This window comes from Juglans microcarpa x Juglans regia, chromosome 4S (assembly GCF_004785595.1).
Source record: "Juglans microcarpa x Juglans regia isolate MS1-56 chromosome 4S, Jm3101_v1.0, whole genome shotgun sequence".
Lineage (NCBI taxonomy): Eukaryota > Viridiplantae > Streptophyta > Magnoliopsida > Fagales > Juglandaceae > Juglans > Juglans microcarpa x Juglans regia.
Window position 1 is genome coordinate 9,836,378 of NC_054601.1, and position 25,005 is coordinate 9,861,382.

General features: G+C 33.2%; 1 protein-coding gene and 2 pseudogenes across 1 annotated transcript; 1 reads left to right on the plus strand and 2 right to left on the minus strand.

Annotated features, from left to right (window-relative positions):
* Positions 1 to 5,369: 5,369 nt before the first annotated feature.
* LOC121263396 lies at positions 5,370 to 7,675 on the minus strand. The gene is made up of 2 exons (XM_041166262.1): positions 7,171 to 7,675; positions 5,370 to 6,255 (listed from the first exon to the last, which is right to left on the minus strand). Exons 1-2 carry the CDS (start codon positions 7,619 to 7,621, stop codon positions 5,708 to 5,710), a joined length of 999 nt encoding a protein of 332 aa, XP_041022196.1. The 5' UTR covers positions 7,622 to 7,675; the 3' UTR covers positions 5,370 to 5,707.
* Positions 7,676 to 10,664: 2,989 nt separating this feature from the next.
* LOC121263397 lies at positions 10,665 to 10,861 on the plus strand (annotated as a pseudogene).
* A 255-nt stretch (positions 10,862 to 11,116) lies between these two features.
* On the minus strand, positions 11,117 to 16,355 carry LOC121262019 (annotated as a pseudogene).
* Between the last annotated feature and the right edge of the window lie 8,650 nt (positions 16,356 to 25,005).

Consider the following 25,005-nt stretch of genomic DNA (forward strand, 5'->3'; position numbering starts at 1 on the left):
TATATTGTGTGTGTCAATAAATAAATTTATAAAGAATATTTTTTAAACTTATTTTCTAGATCCTTGCTAGGTACAAGCGAGTTCGCGTATCAAACCGTGTACCGATGCTTACATGACTTTTTTTATTAAAAAGAAAAATAAAAGAAAAAAAAAGTTCTCTATCTCATAAAAATCGTTTCCGTCTTTAATTCACACTGTTTTGTTAGACATATACCTTACATATAAACATCGGTGCGCAATTTGGTATGCAAACTTGCTTGCAAGAAGACTTTTCCTATTTTCTATCATTCTTGTGATTTCTTAATATATCTTGTTTTTTTTATAGGATATATTAATATATCTTAATATATTAATATTTATTAACATATTTATTAATATTTTTTTAAACTTATTTTCTTAATATATCTTGTTAAGTCCTTTTTTTGTCTTTAGTATCAACTATCAAGATTGCTCTGCGCATCTAAAGAGGTTTATTTTCCTTGAGAGGGTTGCTTGCTTTGTCACTTTCCAAAACGACATTAGGTTAATCTCTTTATTAAAGTCATCTATTATTACCCTTTCATTCAAAATAATCCCTTTGTTCAACTTTTGTTCCCAATTGATAAAACAAAAGTAATAACTTGGAGTTAGTTGCCTTTGCTTCCCCTCCTGAGTATAACTTTACTGATTGTATTCTTTGTCGATTAATTTTCTACCTTCTAACCTTGTTAATAAAGAGCACACGCATATTTAATCCAATATAGACACAAAAATATTATATAAAATAAATTTACAAACTAATATAGTTTCATATGATTCATTAGATTTATTTTATAATAAAAAGTAATTTTATAATCTAATGTATTACATCAATTCATGTCACTTTATGAGTTTATTTGTATGTAAAGTATTTCTCTTCCGTATGATAAGTCCAATTCTAACGTGGATGACCATCCTTACAAGCCAACATTTTCATGTTAAAAGTTCCCAAGACATCATTTTGAAAGTAAGATGAGATGAGATGATCTATAAATAATAATAAAATAATTTGTGAATAGTAGTGAAATGATTTGAGTTTAAGATGCTTATGGAGTTTTTGAAAAGAAGAGATAAAAATTTGAATAAAAATATTATAAAATTAAAATGTTGTTAGAATTAAATATAATTTTCTAATATAATTTTTGTTTTAAAATTTGAAAAAGTTGAATTGTTATTGTATTTGGTTTGAAAATTTATGAAAATTATAATGATTAAGTAATGATTACATGAAAAAGTTAAAAATTTAAAATTAAAAAATATTTATATTTGTCGTGTTTAGATATTGAGATGAGAGAGTATGAAATGAGATAGAATAAGATGAGAGTATCTTGCTATTCAAACTAGACTTGGATCTATCAAATATACCAAAATAAGGTAAACTTGTTTTCTTAATTTCCTTAGTACGGGTGTAACCGATTTGGTTCGGTCCGGTTTTAAATATATTTTAGAATCAAACCAGTATATACTTGTTTTAAGATTTGAAGAACCGATAATGCACCGGTACTTCTAGTTTTACAAGTTCTAACCCGATTTGGTCCAGTTTTTCAGGTATAGTGTATATAAATATATATGTTATAGTATATAACAATATAGTGATAATATATTATAGTATATTAAAATATATATTATAATTGTATTATAGACTATAATGATATATTATAGTATATTATAATATATAGTGATATTGTATTAGTATAACTACTAATACTATAGACTATAGTGATAATATATAGTTATTTATATAGGATTTTAAAATAATTTAATATTATTTTAATTAGTAATTAAGCATATAATACAAGATTATTTTATATATAATTTTATATATTAGATATAAAAATTAAAATATATATTTATATTTATATGAACTGATTCATGTTAGAAAAAGGAGAATTAAAATTAGACTGATTTCGACCAATTTTAAAAAAAATGAAATAGATACCTGATCGAATCGATTTAAAACCGAACTAAACTCACCAGTTCAATCCGATTTACCCGTTCGCAGGTTTTTTTTCACCCATATTGCTTAAAACGGACGGTAATGTGAAATATTTATGGGATTTTTATTAATTTTTCACTTCCAAAAAAGACTTCTCTTTTTTATATTTTTTTATTTAGATATGATTCATGCAGCATAAAGATTCCACGCAAGAAAATATAGAAATAAAACAATTATTATAAAATTTTTAAATTTTTATAAAAATAAAATAAATAATTTAAATTTTTTAAATTTTAAAATAAAAATAAGATTAAAAAAATATATTATAATAATATTTTATTTAACTTTTAATTTTTATTTAAAAAAACAAACAGTCCTTGATGTGCAGTGTAATTTCAACACTAAATGCGGTTGCAGGATAACGTTATGCTGCATCCACCAGCATTTAAGGATTTAAGCTATGAGATAACGTCACATGTGGTGGCGACTCTTAAGGCGGACGGCGGGCATGCGTGCGTACGTGGGGCTTCTCGCTTCTTGCGTCTGTTCTGTACGTGGGGTTGTGTGCGTGCGTGTCGTTGTTGGACGATTTTGCAAAACAAATTAATAATAAGAGAGGGAAAATCAATTACAAATTAGAAAGAAATACAATTTGTAAAAGGGAGATGGTAGCCTTACAATCTATTTACAATTCATCAATAAATTAATATTTTTTCAAATTTCAAACACCTCAAATCAAAATCAAAATCAAAATTAAAAGAAATATTTAAAAAATTATTATCTTATTAAAAGGTTGTAGAAAAATTGTAAATGGATAGTTATTTTTATCATTTTCCTATGATAGTTTCCGTAAAGTTAGCCTCATCTAATCACGTTCTTGGCCTGAAGTTAAGAGATGATTAATGCAATGAAGACTTCTAAGACATTTTAATGGTGATTAGCTTATGTCAAGTACAAGTTTTAAATAGAAAAATCTTGCATATGCCTTTTATAAAAAAGTAAATCTCACGAAATATTATAGTTTGTTTTTACACTTTTTTTTTTAAGTTAGGGTCAACTTCTTTACAGATGATTATGCGAGATTATCTATTTGAGACTTATACAAATAATTTCTCTATTTTAAAAGTATGAAACTTGACAGACCGTGAAGATGGCAACGATGTCAACGCTTGTGGTCCAATTAAGCCTAAAATGGTGGTTAACTGACTAAAATAATAGAGCTGGCTCCATAAACCTCTTGGCAAGATGCATATAAATGATGCTACCGATGTGCATGGAGAGATGGCTCCAACCTCTGCCCTAGAGTTGGGCATATGAGATTTGGAGAGGGTTAGGGTTCATTTTGAATAGATGTTGCCAAATCTAGTACTCTTGGTTACATTCTTGGTTTCTCATAACTACTTTGAAGGCAATGACTTTCTGACCCAATAACACCATTCATGGTTTTTAGGGATTATTGGGTCCATATATATAAATATATATATATAGTTAGTTAGTTAGTTAGGACAATTACTAGTAAAGGGACTTGGCTTACACTTGGGAGTCATTTGGGTTCATAATTCATTTTCTATTAGAAGTGGCTTTCATTTTCATTTTTAAAATTGTAGAATATTATTTTCCACCTCTCGAATATTTTGTTACCTTTTTTACATTAAAAGCACGACCCCTTTGAGAAACGAAAAATATTTTATAAATAAGACCATTGGGAAATACGAGATTTTTTTAACATCTAACAATTAGGAAAAGGCAATATTTCAAAAATATTTTTTTGATAGGTAATCAAAGATATTGTATTCATAGAATAGGCAGAGCCTAGGTACACATGAAGTATACATGAAAAACGCCTAGCTAGAGGTTACAGTAGAAAGAAAAAAATCATGAACACTAAGTCCGTTACAAACTATAGCCCCCACTCATAAGAACAATGACTTGAAAAGAGATAATATCTATATACAATTATGAAAAAAATAATAATAATGGGGTTTATGATGTTCTATAAAGACTAATAGAAACCCATTATTTTTAATTAAGTTTTAACTGTGAGAGTCACTAAAAATGTGATTATCCTAATATGATTGAATTACCCACTACCTCTTCCATGTGGAAAATTATTTACATTAAGTATTATTTTTTAATGACATGGCTTCTTATAATAGAGAGTATCATATATTTTAAACTCAAGAGAACTGTTACACATACAAAGAAATTTCATAAAAGTAAAACAATAAATTAATGTGATTTTATGAGATCCGTTAGATCTACTTTACAATAAAAGTAACTTTACAATATGATATATCACATTAAACCACATCAATATGTGTAATCCCTTTGTGTTTAAAGTATTTCCCTAAACTCAATGATTAAAATACCAAATGATGCTATTATTTGAAAATGAAGTTGACACATATCAAAATCTAATTTACTGCTTTACATTGCATTTCATATTTCATATTTCAATTTCAATTTCAATTTCAATTTCAATTTCATGCCCATGTAACGTTCTCACTTTTGAGTCATCCAAACTCGAAGAGCTACCTATCACCTATCGCTATGATTTTCTCAATCATATTACTAAGATGAGTATAGGTTTTACAGAACTAAATTCTTTTGCTAACTAAAAAGAAAAGTAATGTTACTCCCACTTGCCATTCAGATTATGGTCCTCCATATTAACAAGAGAAGTACTAAGATCTACATGGAGATCTTATAAAAGCAAATTTATAAAATGACGTGGTTTGATGTGATACGTTAGATTTACTTATAATAAAATAATGTTTTACAATCTAACATACCACATCATATCATGTCAATTTATAAGTTTATTTTGTAACATTTCTGTGCAGACTAGTTATTTCTCTATTAACAAAAGAAAACAATGGTAATTCCATTTAATCAATTCTGGTGAGTCGCTGAACATGACAACAATCCTCCAATGCGTTTTATTAAAACAGTGAGAGCAACTATTCATGCCTACACCATGTATAATCTCCTCTTGCCAATCTCTTTAAAAGCTACTAACAGCAGAGCAAAATATTTCTATTGGGTATTTGCTTCCTACAAATGATAAAAAAAACTTCACACTAAAGTTAACTATGATATTTTAATGGGTATTTATAACGCCCTAATGGAAGGCTCAAACCACATAACCTATACTCTAAAAGGATTAGTCAATGATACAATTGGAGCCCTATTGAAACCTTATAAAGAGCAAGAATTTCTCATTCTCAAGTAATGTGAGATCTCATACACTACCTACCATTATCTTTATCATATGGTTATCACAATATTATACTTTGCTAGAAATTACTAGCAGTACCACGCATACGCTTCAATGCTAAATATTTTTAGAGGGACACAATGTTTGTTCCTCTCCTTGGTGCGCCCAAAAACAACAAAGAAGAAATGACACATTGGATGAATAGCTCGAAGAAAATGTTAAACCTTCAACTTGCATTCGCAATCAGTGTTTTACAATGTAATAATATTACTACAACTTTGTAATCACTTGTTTATAATTGAACATAAAGAAATGGAGAAAAAGAAAAGCTCCAAGCACCAAATAGAAGAGATTCTTCTTTGAGTTTTCAACTTACTTGGGCCACCAGGTTGGTGAGAAACGGCCGCATCCACGTGGACAAATCGGAACAGAGGCCTTCTATTAGGACTGAAAAAGGAATTCACTGAAGACTGTAAATGGCAAACCAGCACACTGCTGCATCTATCTATGGCATACACTGTTTCGATCGTCCTCTTTCAAGCAGAAAAAACAGCCTCAACAATGGCATGTTTCTTCTTAGGGTATCCCATGCCGAACATGTGATTGAGATACACCTTCCCATCCTTCACGGTTGCTGCCGTGGCCAAACGATGCCTAGGCCCGGAGAATGTTGCCACAACAGAAGCAGTCTCCCACCCATCATGACTCTCCACTAATCTCCCAGAAGGATTCCCTACAACTACAAGCTTAGTTGGCGAGATTAATTCCAAACCATCTCCAAATGTCAGAGGCCCTCCTACTATGTCTATTAACTTAACCTCCTCTCCATTTGCTAAATCGATCTTAAACAAATTGCCACTGAATGTATGAATTACAATCAGAAAACCATCTGGATGGTAGACAATTCCATTAAGTCCAACCAAGGTTTTGTACCACTCTTTTGGAGTGAAGAGTGGACTTCTAATGATCGATAGGAACTTGCCATCAACACCAACTTTCCAGATTTTACTAGCTTTTGCATCAGTAACATATGCATTGCCTTCTGCATCAACTGCTACATCATCCGCGAAAGATTTCTCATCACCTACTCCATTAAAAAAAAAAATTGAAACCATGAGGGAAAAACAACAATCATGAAGTATATAGATGGTGCTTTGACCTCAAAAATAGAATAATACCAGCCAGACCATGGTTAGGTGTATCAGATCCCATCAAGGTTGTGAGCATACATTATTTGATCATGTCATAACAGCGTGTTTCTGCCATTTTAATCATAACATTCATTTTTCAACCATTCTTGAGTTGACATAGTCAAAACTGTTCCATAATCTTTAGACTGACTACAAAACTTAGAGAAAACCAAGTTGGCTAAAAAAACCGCACGGTGACAATATTCCCTTTAGTTACCTACAAAATACCGTGGCGCCCAGAATCACAAACAGGCCAAGAAAAGGCTAAAATAAATAGTTGAAAAAAAAAGGGGCTGGTAGGCAATGAGTGACGATGTAGACCTGGTCCACGTATTCACGGGTTCCAAGCTTTTTAGAAAGAAAAATTCTTCTCCCACTATTCACTATTTCACACCCACTCACACACCCCGCATCCTATGAAAAACAAAAAAACAGAAACTAAAAGTATGGAGTGTGAAAATCAAGTAGCTGATGGATACAATTCCTCGGTACGCATATATTCAAGGATCAGCCACCAAGAAATCCGTCTTCAGCGTACTCAACCAGTATAATAAGACTACAATCGTCCCCAAGTTACTTGCTTTCTTTTTAAACAAAACAAAAAAATCAATCAAAATTAGGCTACAAAATTGAAATTGACGCAGAATCAAAACAATTCATGGCATGACAAGTTCATTCTCACCAAGTGTTTGGTTTTCGTAGTCATATATTAGCTTTTTGTTGAGAAATATGGTCATCTGGATTAATGAAAAACAACGGTATTCGAATGCACCAAGCAGAAGAGATTCTTCTTCGAGTTTTTAACTTACTTGGGCCACTCAGGGGGGTGAGAAACAACCGCTTCCAGGTGGATAAATCATAGGCCGCGACCGCACTGTAACGGTTCCCTATGACATCGGCGATCGCCACTAGGAGCCGATTCCTCGGTCGGTCGACGACGAGACCGAGGGTAGCATTTCCGGCCAAGTCAAAGTCCTTCACCACCGTGACCTCCTCCAAGACGGCCTCAGGCGGATACCGGTCTCCATCCTTTTTCTCGGGAATTGAAATTTGGCCCACACCACCCTCGAGGAAAGAGACGAGGAACCGACGATTACGATCGTCCCACTTGGAGCACTCGCGGAACCAGCCGGAGCTGTGGTAGTGGTAGACATGGGTGGAGGGCTTGGCGAGCTCGAGAGAGATGAGGTAGGCGATGGGTATGGCTGAGAGGAGGAAGAGGAGGAACAGCGACTTGGTGGAGCAACAAGCCATGGCCATGACCTACACACACGGAGAGAGACAGACAGTATTGGTTGATGTATGTATTAATATTAATTAATATAATTATTATGGGATTATGGTTGAAGAGTGGGCACTGACAAGTTGGTATTTTATGGGTGAGGCGTGAGAGGTTGAAGGTTCTTTCTCTTGGACTCTCCTTAAAATTATGTTTGGTTAGGTTTATAAATTCATCTCAATTTATTATTATAATTTTTTTAAATTTTAATATAAAATATAATAAATAATTTAATCTTTTTAAATCTTAAAATAATAATAATATTAAAAAATAATATTTTAATAATATTTTATCATCTCAATTCAATTCAACTTAATTCAACATCCAAACAACCTTAACATTATTTATGATATTTTTCAAGAAAATTTTGAATAAATTTTTTTATGTAATTTTCTTTTCCAGATCATCTCTTAGTTGTTCACAATCCAATTGAATTATTGTCTCATTTAATACTTAAACCACAAACAGTTGAGCATCTCTTTAATATTAATTGAAAGAGAAATATTCTAATTACAAAGTAATTATATAAAAATAATCTTACAAACTGATATAGTTTGATGTGATTTATCAAATTTTAAAATTATTTTTATTGTAAATCAGATTTAACATATCATAAAAAAGTATGTCTGTTTATAAAATTACTTTTATATAATCTATTTGCGATATTCCTCTAATTGAAATTGTCATAAAAACAATGATTTCTACTGGCTTCAACTATACAGACCGTTTATTAAAAAATAAAAAATAAAGTCTATCACAAAAAAAAAAAAAAATATTAAAAAAAATTTAGAAGAAAATTCCGCAAGACTGGTGATAAAAAAATTTGTACGATAGAAAATGGTGATTCAAGTTTGATTGTTGGGATGGGCAACTTTTACCTAATTTCCTATGCATTGGGAACGTCCTTTGTCTTGGAAGAAAGAAATGATACGTACAAGTAAGTTTTAAATAGAGTGTAAGTACTCTTAAAAAGGTAGATCTCATATTAAAAAAGAGTTTTATTACATATAAATAAGTTTACGTACTAATCTGTGTATTAATATTATTATTTTTAATAAAATTTATTTTTTGACCAATTATATTGAATGAGTGCACGTATTAGTATACAGAATCACTTACAATTAGATTTTTTCATTAAAAAAAGATAAAAGAACTATTTTTTTATTAGCGTAACTCATTTTTTACAAAAAAAAATTTATATGTGATTTATCTATATAAAACTTATACTTAATGTTACTCTTGAGTTATACCTGCCTTCCTAGGGTTGATTTTTGCATAAAGAAATAAGCGGAATAGTCCAAAATTGTGTAAAATGAGGCGTTTTAAACAATGATTTTCAGACTAGACTTTGCTTACTTCAATGACTACATTTTTTTTCATATGGTTTGTTAGTCAGACCTGGGAATCTATAAAATCTTTAGGAATGGTTGGCATTATCTTCAAAATGAGACTCTTCCCTTATTACAAGTTTACTTGACTTGTGTTTCAAGAAAGTTCTAAAAGTCTTGCATCCCAACCATAACTTTGTGATTATTCACCGTTTGGATTCATAGATAAATTGTAATGATTTTAGACGAATAAAATAAGATATTGTTAAAATATTATTATTATTTAAAAATTTAAAAAAATTATAATGATTAGATAAGATGAGTTAAGATGAATTTCGAATCGAAACCGGGGCTGAATCATTGATAAAGTATTGTGCTTTGAATTTTGGTGATGTCCAAAGCCCTGCAAAAGAAAAGGGGATAAAATGGGAGTAAATTAATACCATAAATAAATATGACTGTTTGATAAAAATAACAAATAATGATTAATTCGTTTCGTTTGAATAATAAATGAATTGTTAATACAAAAATTAAAATTCTATTCTCAGATTAAGAATTGTTCAACCAACGACGACTTCTTCTACCCATCAGATCGAATTTTTATTTTTCAATCTTAATTATTTGTTTGGTTGGCGAAAAAATGTTTGGAGATAAATTGAAAACTAGGAAATGGGTAACAGCTTTTATAGTCATTGATGACTCGAAGCAAAGCCTCAGATACGCTTACTTCTATGCATATTACACTTCTTAAACGATTTTTAGGTTTTTATCTAATATATATATATATATTTATATATTATTATTTATAGTCACGTTGCTGGACATGTCTCGTTAGATTTTTGGATTTTCGTTGAAAATGATTACAAACATTGAATTGATGAAATTGAAAATCAGGGAGGTAAACGTGCAAAGACGGTTCATGTAGTTAACCAAAGGACACTATTATTTTATTGGGGCTGATTGGATACGAAAAGATTGGACTGCAAGAGCACTGAGATGGGCATAGCCGAATGACAGTGGCTAGTCAAGCTAAAGAAGACTTGTATGCTTGCAAATTCTAGTGGACATACTCACAAAATTTATAAATAAAGTTTGAGTTATAATATAAATAATTTATTTTGTTAAAATTTATTTTACAAAATATAAAAAAATTAAAATGTATTATTAAAATTCAAAATTTAAACTTAGCCAATTGCCAATGCTCACATGGTGTGATTCGTTTGGTTCCTTAACTCATCTCAATTCATCATTACAATTTTTTCAAATTTCAATACAAAATATAATAAACAATTCAATCTTTTCAAATTTTAAAATAATAATAATATTAAAAAATAATATTCTAATAATATTTTATCATCTCAACTCAACTCACTTCAACATCCAAACACAACCAGAATTAGCAGAAACTGTCTTTCCTAAAAAAGGAAAAAGAATACTTTTTTTTTTTTTGTTTTTTTTTTTAATGTTTATTGTTGAAATCTGCAGTCTGCTCTTTGTTAATCAAGACTTACTTCTTATGGAAGTGTGTAATAACTAGATTGTCCCTGTTCAATATGCTCCACCGATATATATATATATATATATATATATTCAAAATTTATTGGCTTGTTAGTTGTACTTTTGTGCCCCTGAAAAGAAATGAAAATGAAATGTTTTCAACTTGCAGATTTTACAGGCTTCCATTTACAGAAGAAAAATGGCTGGTTCTGGGGCTGTTCATGCGATCTTGAAGGGATCAAGTGTCACTCAAGGAGCTATTCATCGGGATGGCACTTGCTTTGGCTGCTGGGTTGCCTCTGGAAAATGCATCACTGGCATGAGCAGTGCAAAGTGAGGCAATTTTATAGCTTGTTGAAGAAGGGCGAGACAAGCGTTGTTGCTGAAGAAGAATAGTCTCGTTTGGATGATAAGTTGAGATGAGATGAAAAATTTGTGAATGTTAGTGAAATAGTTTGTGAATAGTTCAATGCAAGAGCTTTATAAACACAAGCAACCAATATAGGAAACACATCCCCACAAAAATCCACAAATCACTGATCAAAGTTGTGTAAAATTTGGATAAAATGATGACATTCTGGGTCTCAATTGTGATTTATATAATACCACATAACCAAACTTCAACAGCATAAATTTGGACCATTGCCTTCACTAGCAACACACACAATATTTCTGCAGCCATCTCTCAGTTTCCCAAAGGAAATGCATGATACTTTCCCTTGCAGCATAGACATGGCTCTCAAATGGAAGAATCACTAGGCGACAAAGAGCACTGTGACCTTTCAAAGCATTGAAGAAACGACTGGACTGCAGGGCATAACAACACAAAATTAACTGCCGGGTTAATAAGTAGGAAAAGAAGAAAGGAGCTAGCCACAGAGCATAGCTTCAATCCACTTGGAAAAACTGAAAATGTAAACTGAAACTAATCAAAGGGACTGTTAAGATCTATTGAAGGACGTTTAGATAATTCTTTAGATAATGAAAATGCAGGAAAAAAAATGTTGAATGAAACTGGAGAAACAACCCACGAAAGTGGGAAAGAAAGCTTTCCCTTTTAACTCTTTTACCTGCATCATAAAAGTCCCAGGATCATTGTCTTCTTCTCCATGGATAAGCAATATTGGCTTCTTAATTCTATTGGTTAACAATGGGATTAATCTCCTTGTCATCATCAATCAAATGAAAAATTATGTCAAGTTCAGAAAGGCGTAATATATCATCATATGATTAGGATGGAATTCCCACATCCTTGAAATTATTTGAAACTTATTGAAACATTATATCCATTTACCTGTCATTTGCCTCCTCATTGCCCTCGCCAATAAAAGGAATTGTTGGTCTGGATAGAATAGCAAACCTGCAAGTATCTGAGGAATAAAAAATTTTTCAATCACGTTCACTCCAAACCAGACACTAAATGGAAGTAATCAGACAGAGGATAATAACAAAATGCCAAAGAAACCAAAAGAGAGAGTATAACCAAACAATGGGAAGAGGTAAATCATGCCTTCTAGCCAGCCAAAGGAGCGGTGATGTAGGAGCTATGGCAGCAAATTCATTAGGAGAACCACTAACTTGTCCAGCAGCATCTTTGCTTTTAAATTCTTCAGGGAAAGCCCAAACCAGACATGGAAGAGGACTGTCTTTCGATGAAACATAGCCTGGTGGCAGATATAAAGTTGCTGTCAGTTGAACCCCGTCCTTTCTCTGGTTCCTGATCATCTCTTTCTGCAATGATGCCAGCTGTGGGTAAGGATGAGGGAAATTCTTCATTTGGCATGATTGCTCGTGTGGCCAGCTTAGGATGTGGTACTGGGTGTTCTCAGTTTTTTACTCTTTGGAAATCAGTATTTTCAACTGATCAAGTTACAGATCCCCTACTTTTTTACATGACATTAAAGCAACAACGGTCTCGTAATATTTCTCTTTGTCGCTCTGCCATATCCTTTCTTTGTTGCCTGTATTTCTGTGAGTATTTGGTTTAGAACCCCAAGGTAGCATTCGGCATCCAGGAAGAAACACACCAGAAATAAGTGATTTTAAAACACTTGCATGTCAAATAAGTCGAGGAATGGAATGCTCCCTTTGGGTGTAGCACCACTTCTGTTCAGTAAAATATAAATGCTTTCGTCATTTTCCTTAATTTTGCAATTGTTCCAGAAGTACTTGTCCACAGCATTGGAGTACCAGGATCCGAGTATACATCTTCTGATGACCTATCAAACAGAATGTGTGGACTAGCATCTATGGATCCAGGAGAAATCACCCAGGTTCTTCGTTTGCCGTGTCTTGTACCAAGATTCATAAACTAGAGCCAGCGAATCATCACACCACGAAATACCTCTGCGGTGATAGAAAAGGTCACACATCAAAACAAGATTCTAAGTTAAACGTTCAGGTAGGTACGCATAAAAGAGCCACAGATGGCCTTAAGGTTGCATATTTCGTGTCTACTGCACCTAAAAGAAGCCTTGACTATGGACATGAAAGGCAACCCTCCCGGACATCTGATCATACATTGGATTTGGTGGATATTATAAGTTTCGGAAATCTAGGGATAACAAGTACCTATTCATCGTATCAATGATATACTTATGTACTAAAACCATTATGCAACTATTTTTTCTAATAAGGTACAGGGAGTTGAAATAAAATGAGCACCGAAAGCATGTTTATCAAACTTTTCTGTTCAACAGGTTAAAGCATGATTATCAAACACATGCAAACACATATATAAACATGTCATTGTTGAGTTCAATAAAGGAGGAACATAATCCTACTCTAGCTTGTATTAACCTACTAGTACCTTCTTGAGTTTGGCAAGTCTTCTAAAATAAAGTTCGTGGGAAAACCTCATTGCCATACAAAGAAAAGGAAGGTCAATCAATGTTATTAATTAACAAGACTTCGGGTTTAGATGCAGAGAAAGATCAATCTCCTGTATATAAAGCTCATACTCATAACCATAGCGGAGATCAAGTTGGTGTAAAATCTCTAGCTGTTCAACTTCTAGTGGCTCAGCAGGCTGTGTATAAACTATATCACGTGGCGAAACATCCACTTTTGCATCGCCTCCATCTTGTGTCTCTACCCTATAAAAGTCAACAATCAGAGTTAACCAAGCATTTCAAAATTGTCGTCTGTGAAACAAGTAATTGAATGTTTGAAACAAATTGGATACTATTCATTTCAAATGAAATGGAGAGGGTTCTATCTTCTTCTCCAGAGACGTTGTACATGTAAAAATTCAAAATAAACAGAACAAAAGCGAACCATTGAAACAAAGTGTAGAGGAATGACAACATTGGTTAAGACCATTATTAGCAGGCTCAGATAATTTACTCAATAGTCACTTGAAAAGCAACTAAGAAAAAGAAAGCTTGTAAAATACAAGACTGTTGTGTTGAAGGCAGGAAAATTAAAAGAAGAATGAGATTTTGAAAGTACATTTATCTTTTCAAGCTTACCAATCAATGGCTGTAATTTATTACTACAACTATTCTCCTAATAGAGTAGGGACACAAAAGATTGCAGCTATTTTCTTTCTTGGACACACGTGAATAGAATCTTGGATATGTACCAGTAGAGTGTTGATGGCTTATCTGCTCTCCAACTGATAGAGCACATCCCTTTCTGCACACTACTGGATGTAATCTGAATGTCCTCAGCAAGGGGCAAATCACAGAGTTCCCTAACAAACTCCCCATCAGTTCGTCCACAAATCAACCTTCTTAGGAAATCTTTCGCAAGGTACAATGAAAGAGGACGGTCTGTGCATTGAACTAATCAAAAGGTACTTCCCATCTGGGGAGGGTTCCATCGATGTATACACAGCTGGTGGGCCAATCTCCTTCACAGTCCCACCTAAAGAAGCCAATACAAGTTGCATAGTAGTCGAACAGATCTTCTTCATGTTCATCTTTTAGCAAATCCTGGAAGGTTTTAACTTGAATAATGCTTTTCTGCTCATTGGACTGTATCTTTGGGCCAGTGGGAAGGAGAGGTTTACTTGGCGGGCCTCCTTGAGACAAGGGGATGGTGGAAACTAAGAGAGTAGAATCGTTAATCCAAACATAAATATTTTCGAAAACCGCGTTTAGGTGGACATCAGGCGACTGAAACAAAGGTCTAGCATTCCCTGTCTCCGCATCAGCAACCCATACTCTTAAGCTTACCGCTACTGCTTTCTTCCTCATCAACTTGAACACTGAATGATAAATGCCGACCATCTGGGGACCACGTAACGAAATTGATCTTGGCACCATCCGGGTAGCCTCGTACCTCTTTCTCAGGCCCGAGTGTACCATCTGGCAATAAATGATGAATGTTAATACCCGTGTATGATGACAGGCGACTCCTATTAGATTTTCCATCGATACGAGTACCGGCAAACTTTTCTTCTGGTCTTACTAGTTCTGCCAATGGAGGCAAAAATCTCCGCTTAAGAAACAGTATCTTATTCTTACGCGGTGAGAATGCCAGAATGACCATGCAGGAATTGGAGGAGCATCCACAATATCTTTAATCTCCGGCGGAGGAAGCCTATCTCCAACTCCCAGCGCCAAATCGTCTGAATAATGTGAATCCAAAGTACATGTCACCCACGTTACATACACTCATGGTAAAAGCAGTAGGACCTCGTCGCACTTCACGCAAAGATCATAAAATGTCAAATTCAATATAAGTGCAAACAGTCGGACTCCATTGAAGTAGTATACATAATTAGCTTCAAATTTAAAGAAACGAATGCATAACAAGACTACCGCAAGAACGCAGAAATACAAGTTGACTAATAAGAGCAGTGAGCACTATGAGCAAGAGACGAAGTCCAAATTGGATCATTAAACTCAAAATAAAAAGATCGGGAAAAAAAACTGAAATATCGCTTCCACCATCAGACCTGTTGATGTCGTGTTTCGCACACTTTGGACCAAGCTCCAACAACTCAAGCTTTCGGAAACGAGCCATGCAAAGGTAGAAAATACTATGACTTTGAGAGGGCAGCCTTGGAGTCGAGAGCCTCCGATACCTAAGTCAGTAAATATTCTTAAAGTGTAATAAAAAAGTAAGAGAGTCTAAAAATTAGAGAGTTTTCTCGTATTTGAGATCAACTATTTATACTACAAGTGACTGGGTAGATTGTGCCTGCTTCGTGAGGGTCATATTCTTTGTACTACTTATTTTGTCAGAATCTTTAAATGCGGCGTGGCTCTGAGACGACGTCATTAATGGAGCGAGGCTCAGCAATGGGGCCATTAATGTGGGGTGCTTGCTCGAGTGGTGAAACCATAAATGCGGCATGGCTCTTCAGTCTCTTTTTTGGGTCTCCTTTCTTTTTTGTTCGTCCATGCCTCCCATGTCTGTACATCAACGGTTCTCTGTGTATCACGTCTGCTCTGTAGACGGACACTTGAGGACTGGACACTACTCAAGAGGTTTTCAGATCGACATGATCCATTCCCGCAGCACCATCCCTCTTACAGGTAATGTATAAAGGATTCTTCTAAGAAGCTAAATTCGTAGCCTTCTGTTCTGGGCCGGGCTTGATGGGCCTTCTTGACCCTTGAGGGGAAAATTCTCGTACAAGACCCATATAGCAATAAAGTTTTTAAGCTGAAAAGGTAAGAGGTTTGCCCAAAAATCAACTTCGGTAAAAGATCAAACTAGTGGCCAACATTCTGAAAACAATTCCCCTGCTTCCTGAAACAATTTAAGGCGGAAGCAATCCAACAAGGTCCATTTCTTAAAATTTTTATTTCAAGTTACAATCATTATCAGCGGGAGTAGTAGTAGTAGTAGTATAAGAAGAAGAGACAACACCGTTTTCTTCGCCGACCACCAATGCCGCATTGCCAGAGACGAGATTGCTGAATCTAGAGGTGGTCATAGTGGAGGCGGTCTTTACGGCGTATCCTAAGGGAGGCAGTATGAAGATTACAGGAGGAGCGAGGAAGAGAAAGGAAAGTGAGAGGAGATCGAGTGGGGGAAACAAGGGAGCAAGCAGAGTATAGAGGCTGCGATGGTAGACTTTGTGAAGTATTTTTGTAAGGGTAGCCTATCCCTACCATGTACTACTTACGTGTCTTTGAAAATTTTTTATTTTTTTATTATTATTTTTTAAATATTTTTCAAACATTTTTAATAATTAAAAAAATTAAAAAATATATATAATTTTATTAATAGTCACTTCCTTAACCATTAAATAAAATAAAAAAAATTAAATATAAAAAGAATAATAAATAAATAGTAAGAAGATAATAATCTTATTATTTTCTTTTTTATGTGCCTGTGCAATTTATTTATTTGAATTTTCAAAATTATAAATAAGTAAATTCTTTTATCTAATTTTTATAGGTAATGTTATTGTGTCCCAAAGTTATACCACTCACGAGGTCCAGATTTAAAAAACTTACATTAAAAAAAAAATAACTCCAAGAAATAGAAAAAAAAAGAGTAAAATCTTAAATTCTTTCTACTATTTTATATTTGTATTTTAAATTGTTTTTAATAAACTACGAGGTATTGTAGTGTCACATGAGCATGGTGAATAGTAGAAATTAAAGTGCATTTTTCAATTTCTATAAATCTTCAAAGGACATGTTGTCAGAAATTTATGCTTCTAATTTCTTCTATTTTTTTTTTGGTATTTTTAATTTATATATATATTATTAGTTGTAAAAGAATATTATTTTTTAAATATTTTCTTTTATTAGATTTTTTAACTCATTAATTTTTATGAAAAAATCTTCTTATAAACGAGTTTGTATACCAAACTGCATATCGATATTGATATGTAAGATATTCGTTTAATAAAAAGGTTCAAATTAAGATGAAAATAATTTTTGTGTGACAGATTACTTTCTTATTCTCTCAAAATTATCTTTTTTTTTTCTCTTCAATAATAATAATAAAAAAAGACCGTGTCAACGTCGTTACATGATTTTGTAGTTTGTACACTAAATCATTTATAATTAGCAAGACTCAATTTTTATTAGTTTATCGATAGGCAGTCTTAGAAAATAATAAATTATATTTGTAATAAAAGTAAATTAAAATCCTAGAAACTTTTTGAAAATGAGAAAAACTCCATTTTGCATCAATCCTTTTTCTTTTCCTCGGCTGTACAGCTGTACAGTTAGTTGAACACTTTTATCTTTAGATGGGGTGTACTTTTTGGAATAAGAAGTATTTGGATTCTAAGTTTTAATAATAAGATGAGATGAGATTGTTTTAAATAAAAATTAAAAGTTAAATAAAATATTATTAAAATATTATTTTAAATATTATTATTATTTTGATATTTGAAAATATTGAATTGTTTATTATATTTTACGTGAAAATTTAAAAAGATGAAATGAAATGAAATATTTATGTATAAGAAGAAAAAAAAAAAAAAAAAAAGGCCTATCCAAAACTAGCTAAAAAAACAAATCCTATTGTCATGTGCATGTCCAAAACAAACACGACCAAAAGCGAGCAAGGCTGCCCTTTTGTGACCCTTTTGGTTCAATCATATAAAGAGCTTCATTGAAAAAGCAAGTAAGTTGCTGACCCAATCAAATAAAAACTCAATGAATACATCACATGATTTAATAATTATATTTATAAGTCTATAATTATATTTATAAGTCTATGTATATAACACATTTAGTAAAGTAGGATTGTATGGTTTTTGATTTTCGGTTCTTATAATGGGGAATCATCTTTTAGCTAAGGGAATGTGTGATGTCTTTATTGACTTGCAAAGATTAGAAGCAAGAGAGAGAGAGAGAGTTGCCACTTGGCATTCATGTGTGTAAGAAAATCCTTAAGGTTGCAAGAGAATAATAATGAGGAAGAGAGAGGGAGATCTTGGCAATGCCACTTACCATTCATGCATGTAGAAGATCTTTGGGAAGAGAGAGAGAGAGAGAGAGGGAGGAGGAGGGGGGGTTCGGCCATGCCGCTTGGCTCCCATGCGATGTGTCTTTTAGGGTTCCAAGAGAGTAATCATAAGAAAGAGGGAAGAATGGTGCTCAGTTTTAGCCAAATTTCGCCACTTGATACCCATGCAATGTATTTCATAGAATTTCAAGAGAGCAATCATGAGGAAGAGAGAGTGGTGCTCGGCTTTGGCCAGATTTTGCCACTTGGCACCCATGCATTAAATCCTTTGAGCTCCAAGAGAAGGAAATAATGAGGGAGAGGGAAATGACACTTGGCAGCCCTTATTTGGTGGTGTCCCTTAGGCTTTTTGAAAATTTCAAACAATAAGAAGGATGATAAGGGGTGAGACACATGGCAAACATGCATTGGGGTTGCGTTAAGAGTCTTAAAAAATACTTAAATAGTCTTGAAAGGTCTTTAATGAAAAAACTAGGTTGTTTGGGTATTTCATATTAAAGTACTTTTTAAATATCAAATAAGCTAAAAAGTACATTTGAGGAAAAATATCATTTTTATACTTTTCCTCAAACGTGTTTTTTTAGATAATAGGATACATAATTCGAATTTTAAAAAGACTATCAATGGGCGAAAATACCCATACAATTTTAAACTAATTACAATTTTTAAACTTTCAAAGATACAATCATAATTTTTAAAAAATCAAATAATCGTCATTTCTATCTCAGAAAGTACTTTTTAATTTGTTTAAAAAAATGTAATATGTTTGAAAGTGTTTTAAGAATATGGTTACCAAACAGTAAATAACTTTTTAATAGTAGAACTTATTACTTAAGGTATAAGTTATAAGCCCTAAAGGTATAAGTTATATTTTCCACTACAATTCCAAACATGCACTTAGTAAAGGAAAGTGGTCATGAGGATAGAGGAAGAGAGAGAATCGGTGGGTGAGAGAGTATTTAAGGGGAGGCATTTATGGCACTTGGATACATCCCTAGAGGAGAAACTGAAAGGTCACTTTGTCTCATCAGATTCTTTCTCACATTTTCTCCTCCCTTTCTCACGCCCAACTCTAAGAAAATCCTAGTTGCTTCTTTCTTTAACACAATCACCATTCATGCTCAACTTGTTTGAAGGTTTAGAGTTTAGAAATCAAGCATCGTGAATGATTATAGTTTAGTAAGGAAACTAATATGAACCCGCGGGAATGGAATCCCTTGAACTCACAATCAATTTGAAAACTCACCCAAGAAAGCTAAAATCAAATTAATAGATGGAGAACCTAGACCCATTGAGAACTTGTTTCAAGAACCTAGATTATATTAAAATCTAGACCTGTTGAAAAACCAATCTCAAGAACTCAGAGTACAAAGGAGGAAAGCTACAAATGTTGTAATTTACTTTTGATAAGTTCAAAAGTTCAATCAAGAACAAGATGAGTAAAACTCAACTCACAATGAATAAATTCATCAAATTTCATAAAAACTTCTTAACATGAGGAAACAAAGAGTATTTAAAGCAAAACCTAATCAAACTCTAGCCAAAATAAATCTCTATCTTTCAAAAGTGCCACTGAGTGAATAGTATCGCTGCTACAATATCACAGCTATAGTAACTCGCTATAGTACCTCTTTAAACCATATTCTTTAAAAGTAACTTTCCAAATAAGCTCTTAGCCAAAATATGAGGCCTTCTAAAAAATCATAGTTCATAAGAAATAAGACATATGTGGGCCAACCATCCTCAAACTCAATTATTCTAGACTAATTCTTATAACTAATAAAATAAGCCTATTTAATGAAATAAAAAAGTCCAAGGCCTTCAATCACATAATCATAATAATAAGCCATAATTTATGTTGCACTATTCTATAACTTGTATCACGTAAATGATCATTGGATCTCCTTCTCTCAAGCCCATATTGAATATTCGGCTCTTGTTAGACTCGTCCCAAGTGAATTGCACAAAATCTTGCATTGCTTCCTTGATCTTCTTAGCTCTTGATCTTATAATTAGCTTATCTGAAACTTGCAAAGGACTTTTAAGTCTAGGCCCATTTTGGTTCCCATCATTCCTCCTCTCCTCAAAAGGATTCGACCTCGAATCTCCACCTGGATCAAAGGGAAAAAAGTTAGTAATATTGAAAATAGCAAAAACATGATACTTGGAAGATCCACTTTAAATGCATTTTCTTTAATTTTCTCTAGCATTTGAAAAGGTTCATCCAAGCTATTCCTGTCATCAACAAGCAAAATCTTCAAATCTAAAAGAGTAAGTGGATTAAAACTATAAACAATATCAAATGGAGAATAAGAAATAGTAATATGCAAGGTTTTATTATATGCACACTCTAATAAGGGCAAATGATACTCCCGCAAGCATCCATGTACAAGTCAATGAATAGCAACTGATACTTCCACAAATGTTTGTGAAACACACCTAAAACTTGTGTTACTCCAAAATGATCACTCCAGTTATATGCAAACTCAATGAATGGTAAGTAATACTCCCATAAACGTTCATGCAACACTCTAATCAATGACAAATGATACTTTCATAAACGTTCATGCAACACGTCAATGAATTGCAAATGATACTCCCACAAACGTTCATGCAACACTTCGATGAATGACAAATGATACTTCTATAAACATTCATGCAGTACGTCATTGAATGGCAAATGATATTCCCACAAACATTCATATAACACAACAAAAGTCTTCCTTACTCCAAGGTTACCCAACAAACCATCATGTTTATCACACACAAGCAACTTACGCATAAAACTAGTAGGCATACAAAATCTATTCTCTCTAAACAAATCTCAATCTAGTTTATAGAACTTACCAAACGATGATTTCTCACATATTCCATACACACTAGCAAAGTTATCATTATTAGTATACAATTCCTTATCATATTCAAGTCTCAACAATTTTGCATCTAAAATGAATATAAGAACATACCTTCTTGCTGAAGCATCTACCACAAAATTTTTCACACCTTGTATGTATTTGAATACAAGAGGAAAGGTATCAATGAATTCCTCCCACTTGACATGTCTTCTATTCAACTTAGCTTATCTTTTCAAGTACTTCAAAGACTCATATTTGTCAAAGAAAGGTCGAGTAGAAATTGTTGCACCCGGCACATAATCAATATAATGCTCTATTTCTCTAATAGGTGGCAATCCACTAAACACACCAGTAGGAATCATGACCTCATATCTCTGCAACAAAGAAACAATAACACTAAACAAAGAGTCGTTAAATTCGTTTGTATAAAAAGCTTACCTTAGCATAAAAACTCATTTTTGTCTTTCTGTTTCTCTCTGCAATCTCTTTTTCTTTTTCCTCTCGTGGCTCCACTCTTTTTTCTTGACTCTCAGCCACCTCTCTATTTTCTTTTTCACTCTCTCTTTCTTTTGATGTTTCTGCCTCATTCTCTTTTTTCCTCTTACTCTCTTTTTCCTTTCCATTCTCTTTTTTTTTCTTTCACTCTCCTTTTTTTTTAAACTCTCGGCCTCACAATTGTTTTTCAACTTATTCTCTCTTTTTCTTGAAGTTTCAGCCTCACCCTCATCTTTTCCCTTAGATGGTTCGGTTTTCTCCTTTATTACAATTTGATCAGTTTTGTCCCACTTTGGTTTTCAATGAGTACTAGAAACCAAAGTATACCTTGATGTACACTTTCTTTTCAACTGCATCTCCACCTTCATAGCCATGTATACCATGTCCTCTATCTCCACATAATGTTACAACTCAACTACATTGGCTATCTCCCTATTCAACCAACTCAAAAATCTAGCCATCGTGGCCTCCCAATCCTCAACTACATTAGCCTGAATCATAGTCACCTCCATCTCCTTATGGTAATCATTTACACTCCTAGACCCCTATATAAGATTTTGTAGTTTTTGGTAGAGCGCTCTATAGTAGTGGCTAGGTACAAATCTTTGTCTCATAATAGCTTTCAACTCTCTAAGTTTCTATAGGCCTCTCGAGATTCCTCCTCCTATTGGTCACTAATTGATCTCACCAAATACTCGCATAATCAGTGAACTTAATTACCGCCAACTTTACCTTCTTCTCCTCAGAGTAATTATAACAATCAAGCACAAACTCTATTATTTTCTCTTACTCTAAATAAACTTTAGGGTCAATTCTACTTTGGAATGATGGTATTTTCATCTTGATGCTCCCATGGTTTTTATCTACTCCATCTCAACCCCCTGGCTTTGCCCAAAATCCTCTTCCACGCCTAACTTTTCTATGTCTACCCAATCTAACTTCTGATGTTAGGTCTTTCTCATCCTCACCATACTCTCCATTCTCATATCCATTCTCAATACTAGGCTCACGTCGCCTCCTATCTCTTCCACCTTGTAGATTTCTAATCATTGCTTCTTGATGATCCATACTATCCCTCACTTCACCCAACACTAAGTTCAATCGCTCAAACTGTTGTTGCATGACTTGCAACATAAATGATGAGTTATCTATCATCCCCTTTGGTGAAGAGCCACTCTGGTGATACATTGTAAAGTGCTGCACAAAAGAATGTTAATGAAAAATATCAGACGCTCCATTACGTGTTTACACTCGAATAATAGCACTCTACTCGTGTTTCACTCTTAATTGGCTTTTTTTTCGATAATAGTCTCACACTCTCTTGCCTTTTACCTCAACAGTTTTCCCGCTCAAGTTCTTTAAGATCTAGTTGAACTAAATCAAGACAATACAACCTTATATTATTCCAACCAGTAATATAGATACAAGAAACAAGAAACAAAGAATGAATAAAATGACATGAGACTCAAGAAATTTATATGAGGGAAAGAGTAATTATAAAACAAGATACCGACTAGAAAGATGTATTCAGCCCCTTTAATGATAAAGCTCAATCAACAAATATTTTTTTTTCTTTATTGTAACTATGTAGCAACTTTTAAATATGCTACATTTTTTTTTTTTTTTCTTTTCATTTCCTTTCCTTTCTTTTTTTTTTCTCTAATTCAATTACAAATAGCAATACTCAATTGTGAAAATCAAGCAATTAAATTCAAGAACATAAGAATTGACAATGAAATATAAGAGAATCAATGGAATGGCAATCCAAGCAATTGAAAAACTTAGATATGCATTAAATCCTAGAATTTTGAAACCATAGGTGATGCAAATTTTAGCTAAACCCAAAACCCTAAGAATTTCGGTAGTCTACTTTTTGTTTCTGCATTTTTTTTTTCTTTTTGCAACCCTAGAATAATGTAGCCCTATAATTAAATTTAAGGATGCAAGAAATTAAAAGATAGAATCAAACCTGATTGAAAACCTTGCTCTGAATACCAAATGATATGAACCTGCGGGAATGGAATCCCTTGAACCCACAATTAATTTGAAAACTCATCCAAGAAAGCTGAAATCAAGTCAATGGATGGAGAACCTAGACCCATTGAGAACTTGTTTCAAGAATCTAGATTATATTAAAATCTAGACTCGTTGAATAACCCGTCTCAAGAATCCAGATTACAAAGGAGGAACGTCACAAAAATTGTGATTTACTTTTGATAAGTTCAAAAGTTCAATCAAGAATAAGATGAGTAAAACTCAACTCACAATGAATAAATTCATCAAATTTCATAAAACTTCTTAACATGAGGAAACAAATAGTATTTAAAGCAAAACCTAATCAAACCCTAACTAAAATAAATCCTCATATTTCAAAAGTGCTCCTGAGTGAATAGTGTCGCTGCTACAATACTGTGATTATAGTAACTTGCTACAGTACCTCTTTAAACCATAGTTTCTTAAAAGTAACTTTCCAAATAAGCTCTTGACCAAAATACAAGGCCTTCTCAAAAAACATAATTCATAAAAAATAAGACATATGTGGTCCAAGTATCCTCAAACCCAATTATTCTAGACTAATTCTTATAACTAATAAAATAAACCTCTTTAATGAAATAAACAAGTCCAATGCCTTCAGTCATATAATCATAATAATAGGCCATAATTTATGTTGCAATGTTCCATATCTTGTATCACGTGGATGATTACTGGATCTCCTTCTCTCAAACCCATAATGAATATTCGACTCTTGCTAGACTCATCTCAAGTAGATTGCACCAATCGTTGCATTACTTCCTTGATCTTCTTAGCTCTTGATCTTATAATTGGCTTATTTGGAACTTGCAAAGGACCTTTAAGTCTAGGCCCACTTTGGTTCCCATCAGAAACTTTCATTCTTCTATGTTCTTTTCCATTTTTGTGGGGGTGTGAATATTTTATTCCAATATTTTCGGATGAGGATCAAAGAGAGTCGTAAGTGAGTTGAATTGTTAGTTTTGAAGTCGAGAAAAAGGATGAAAGAAGACACTAGTGCTATGTAGGTCGTGGTTAGGGCGTGCAAATATGTTTAGTTTGGTTCTTTGTGTTAATCTCTTGTTTTAATGAATTTTAAGGAATGATTTAGATGAAGAATGTGACAAACCTATTGTCATTTTGCCCCTTTAGGGTTCTTGTCCATGTAAGTAAAGTTTTGTGACAAAGCTATTGCCATTCGGCCTCACTAGGATTCTTGTCCGTGTGTATGTGTATGAGTAAGCCGAGTTTATGATTAAAAGTTGAGGTAGGAAGGGTTTAATGGCCACCACA

What these genes read in the sequence shown, in the direction of transcription:
- LOC121263396 (XM_041166262.1), bottom strand. Translation starts at nt 7,621, where the DNA reads ATGGCCATGGCTTGTTGCTCCACCAAGTCGCTGTTCCTCCTCTTCCTC. An exon ending in CACCCCCCTGAGTGGCCCAA is followed by an intron (nt 6,256 to 7,170) that starts GTAAGTTAAAAA and finishes TTAATGGAGTAG; the next exon opens with GTGATGAGAAATCTTTCGCG.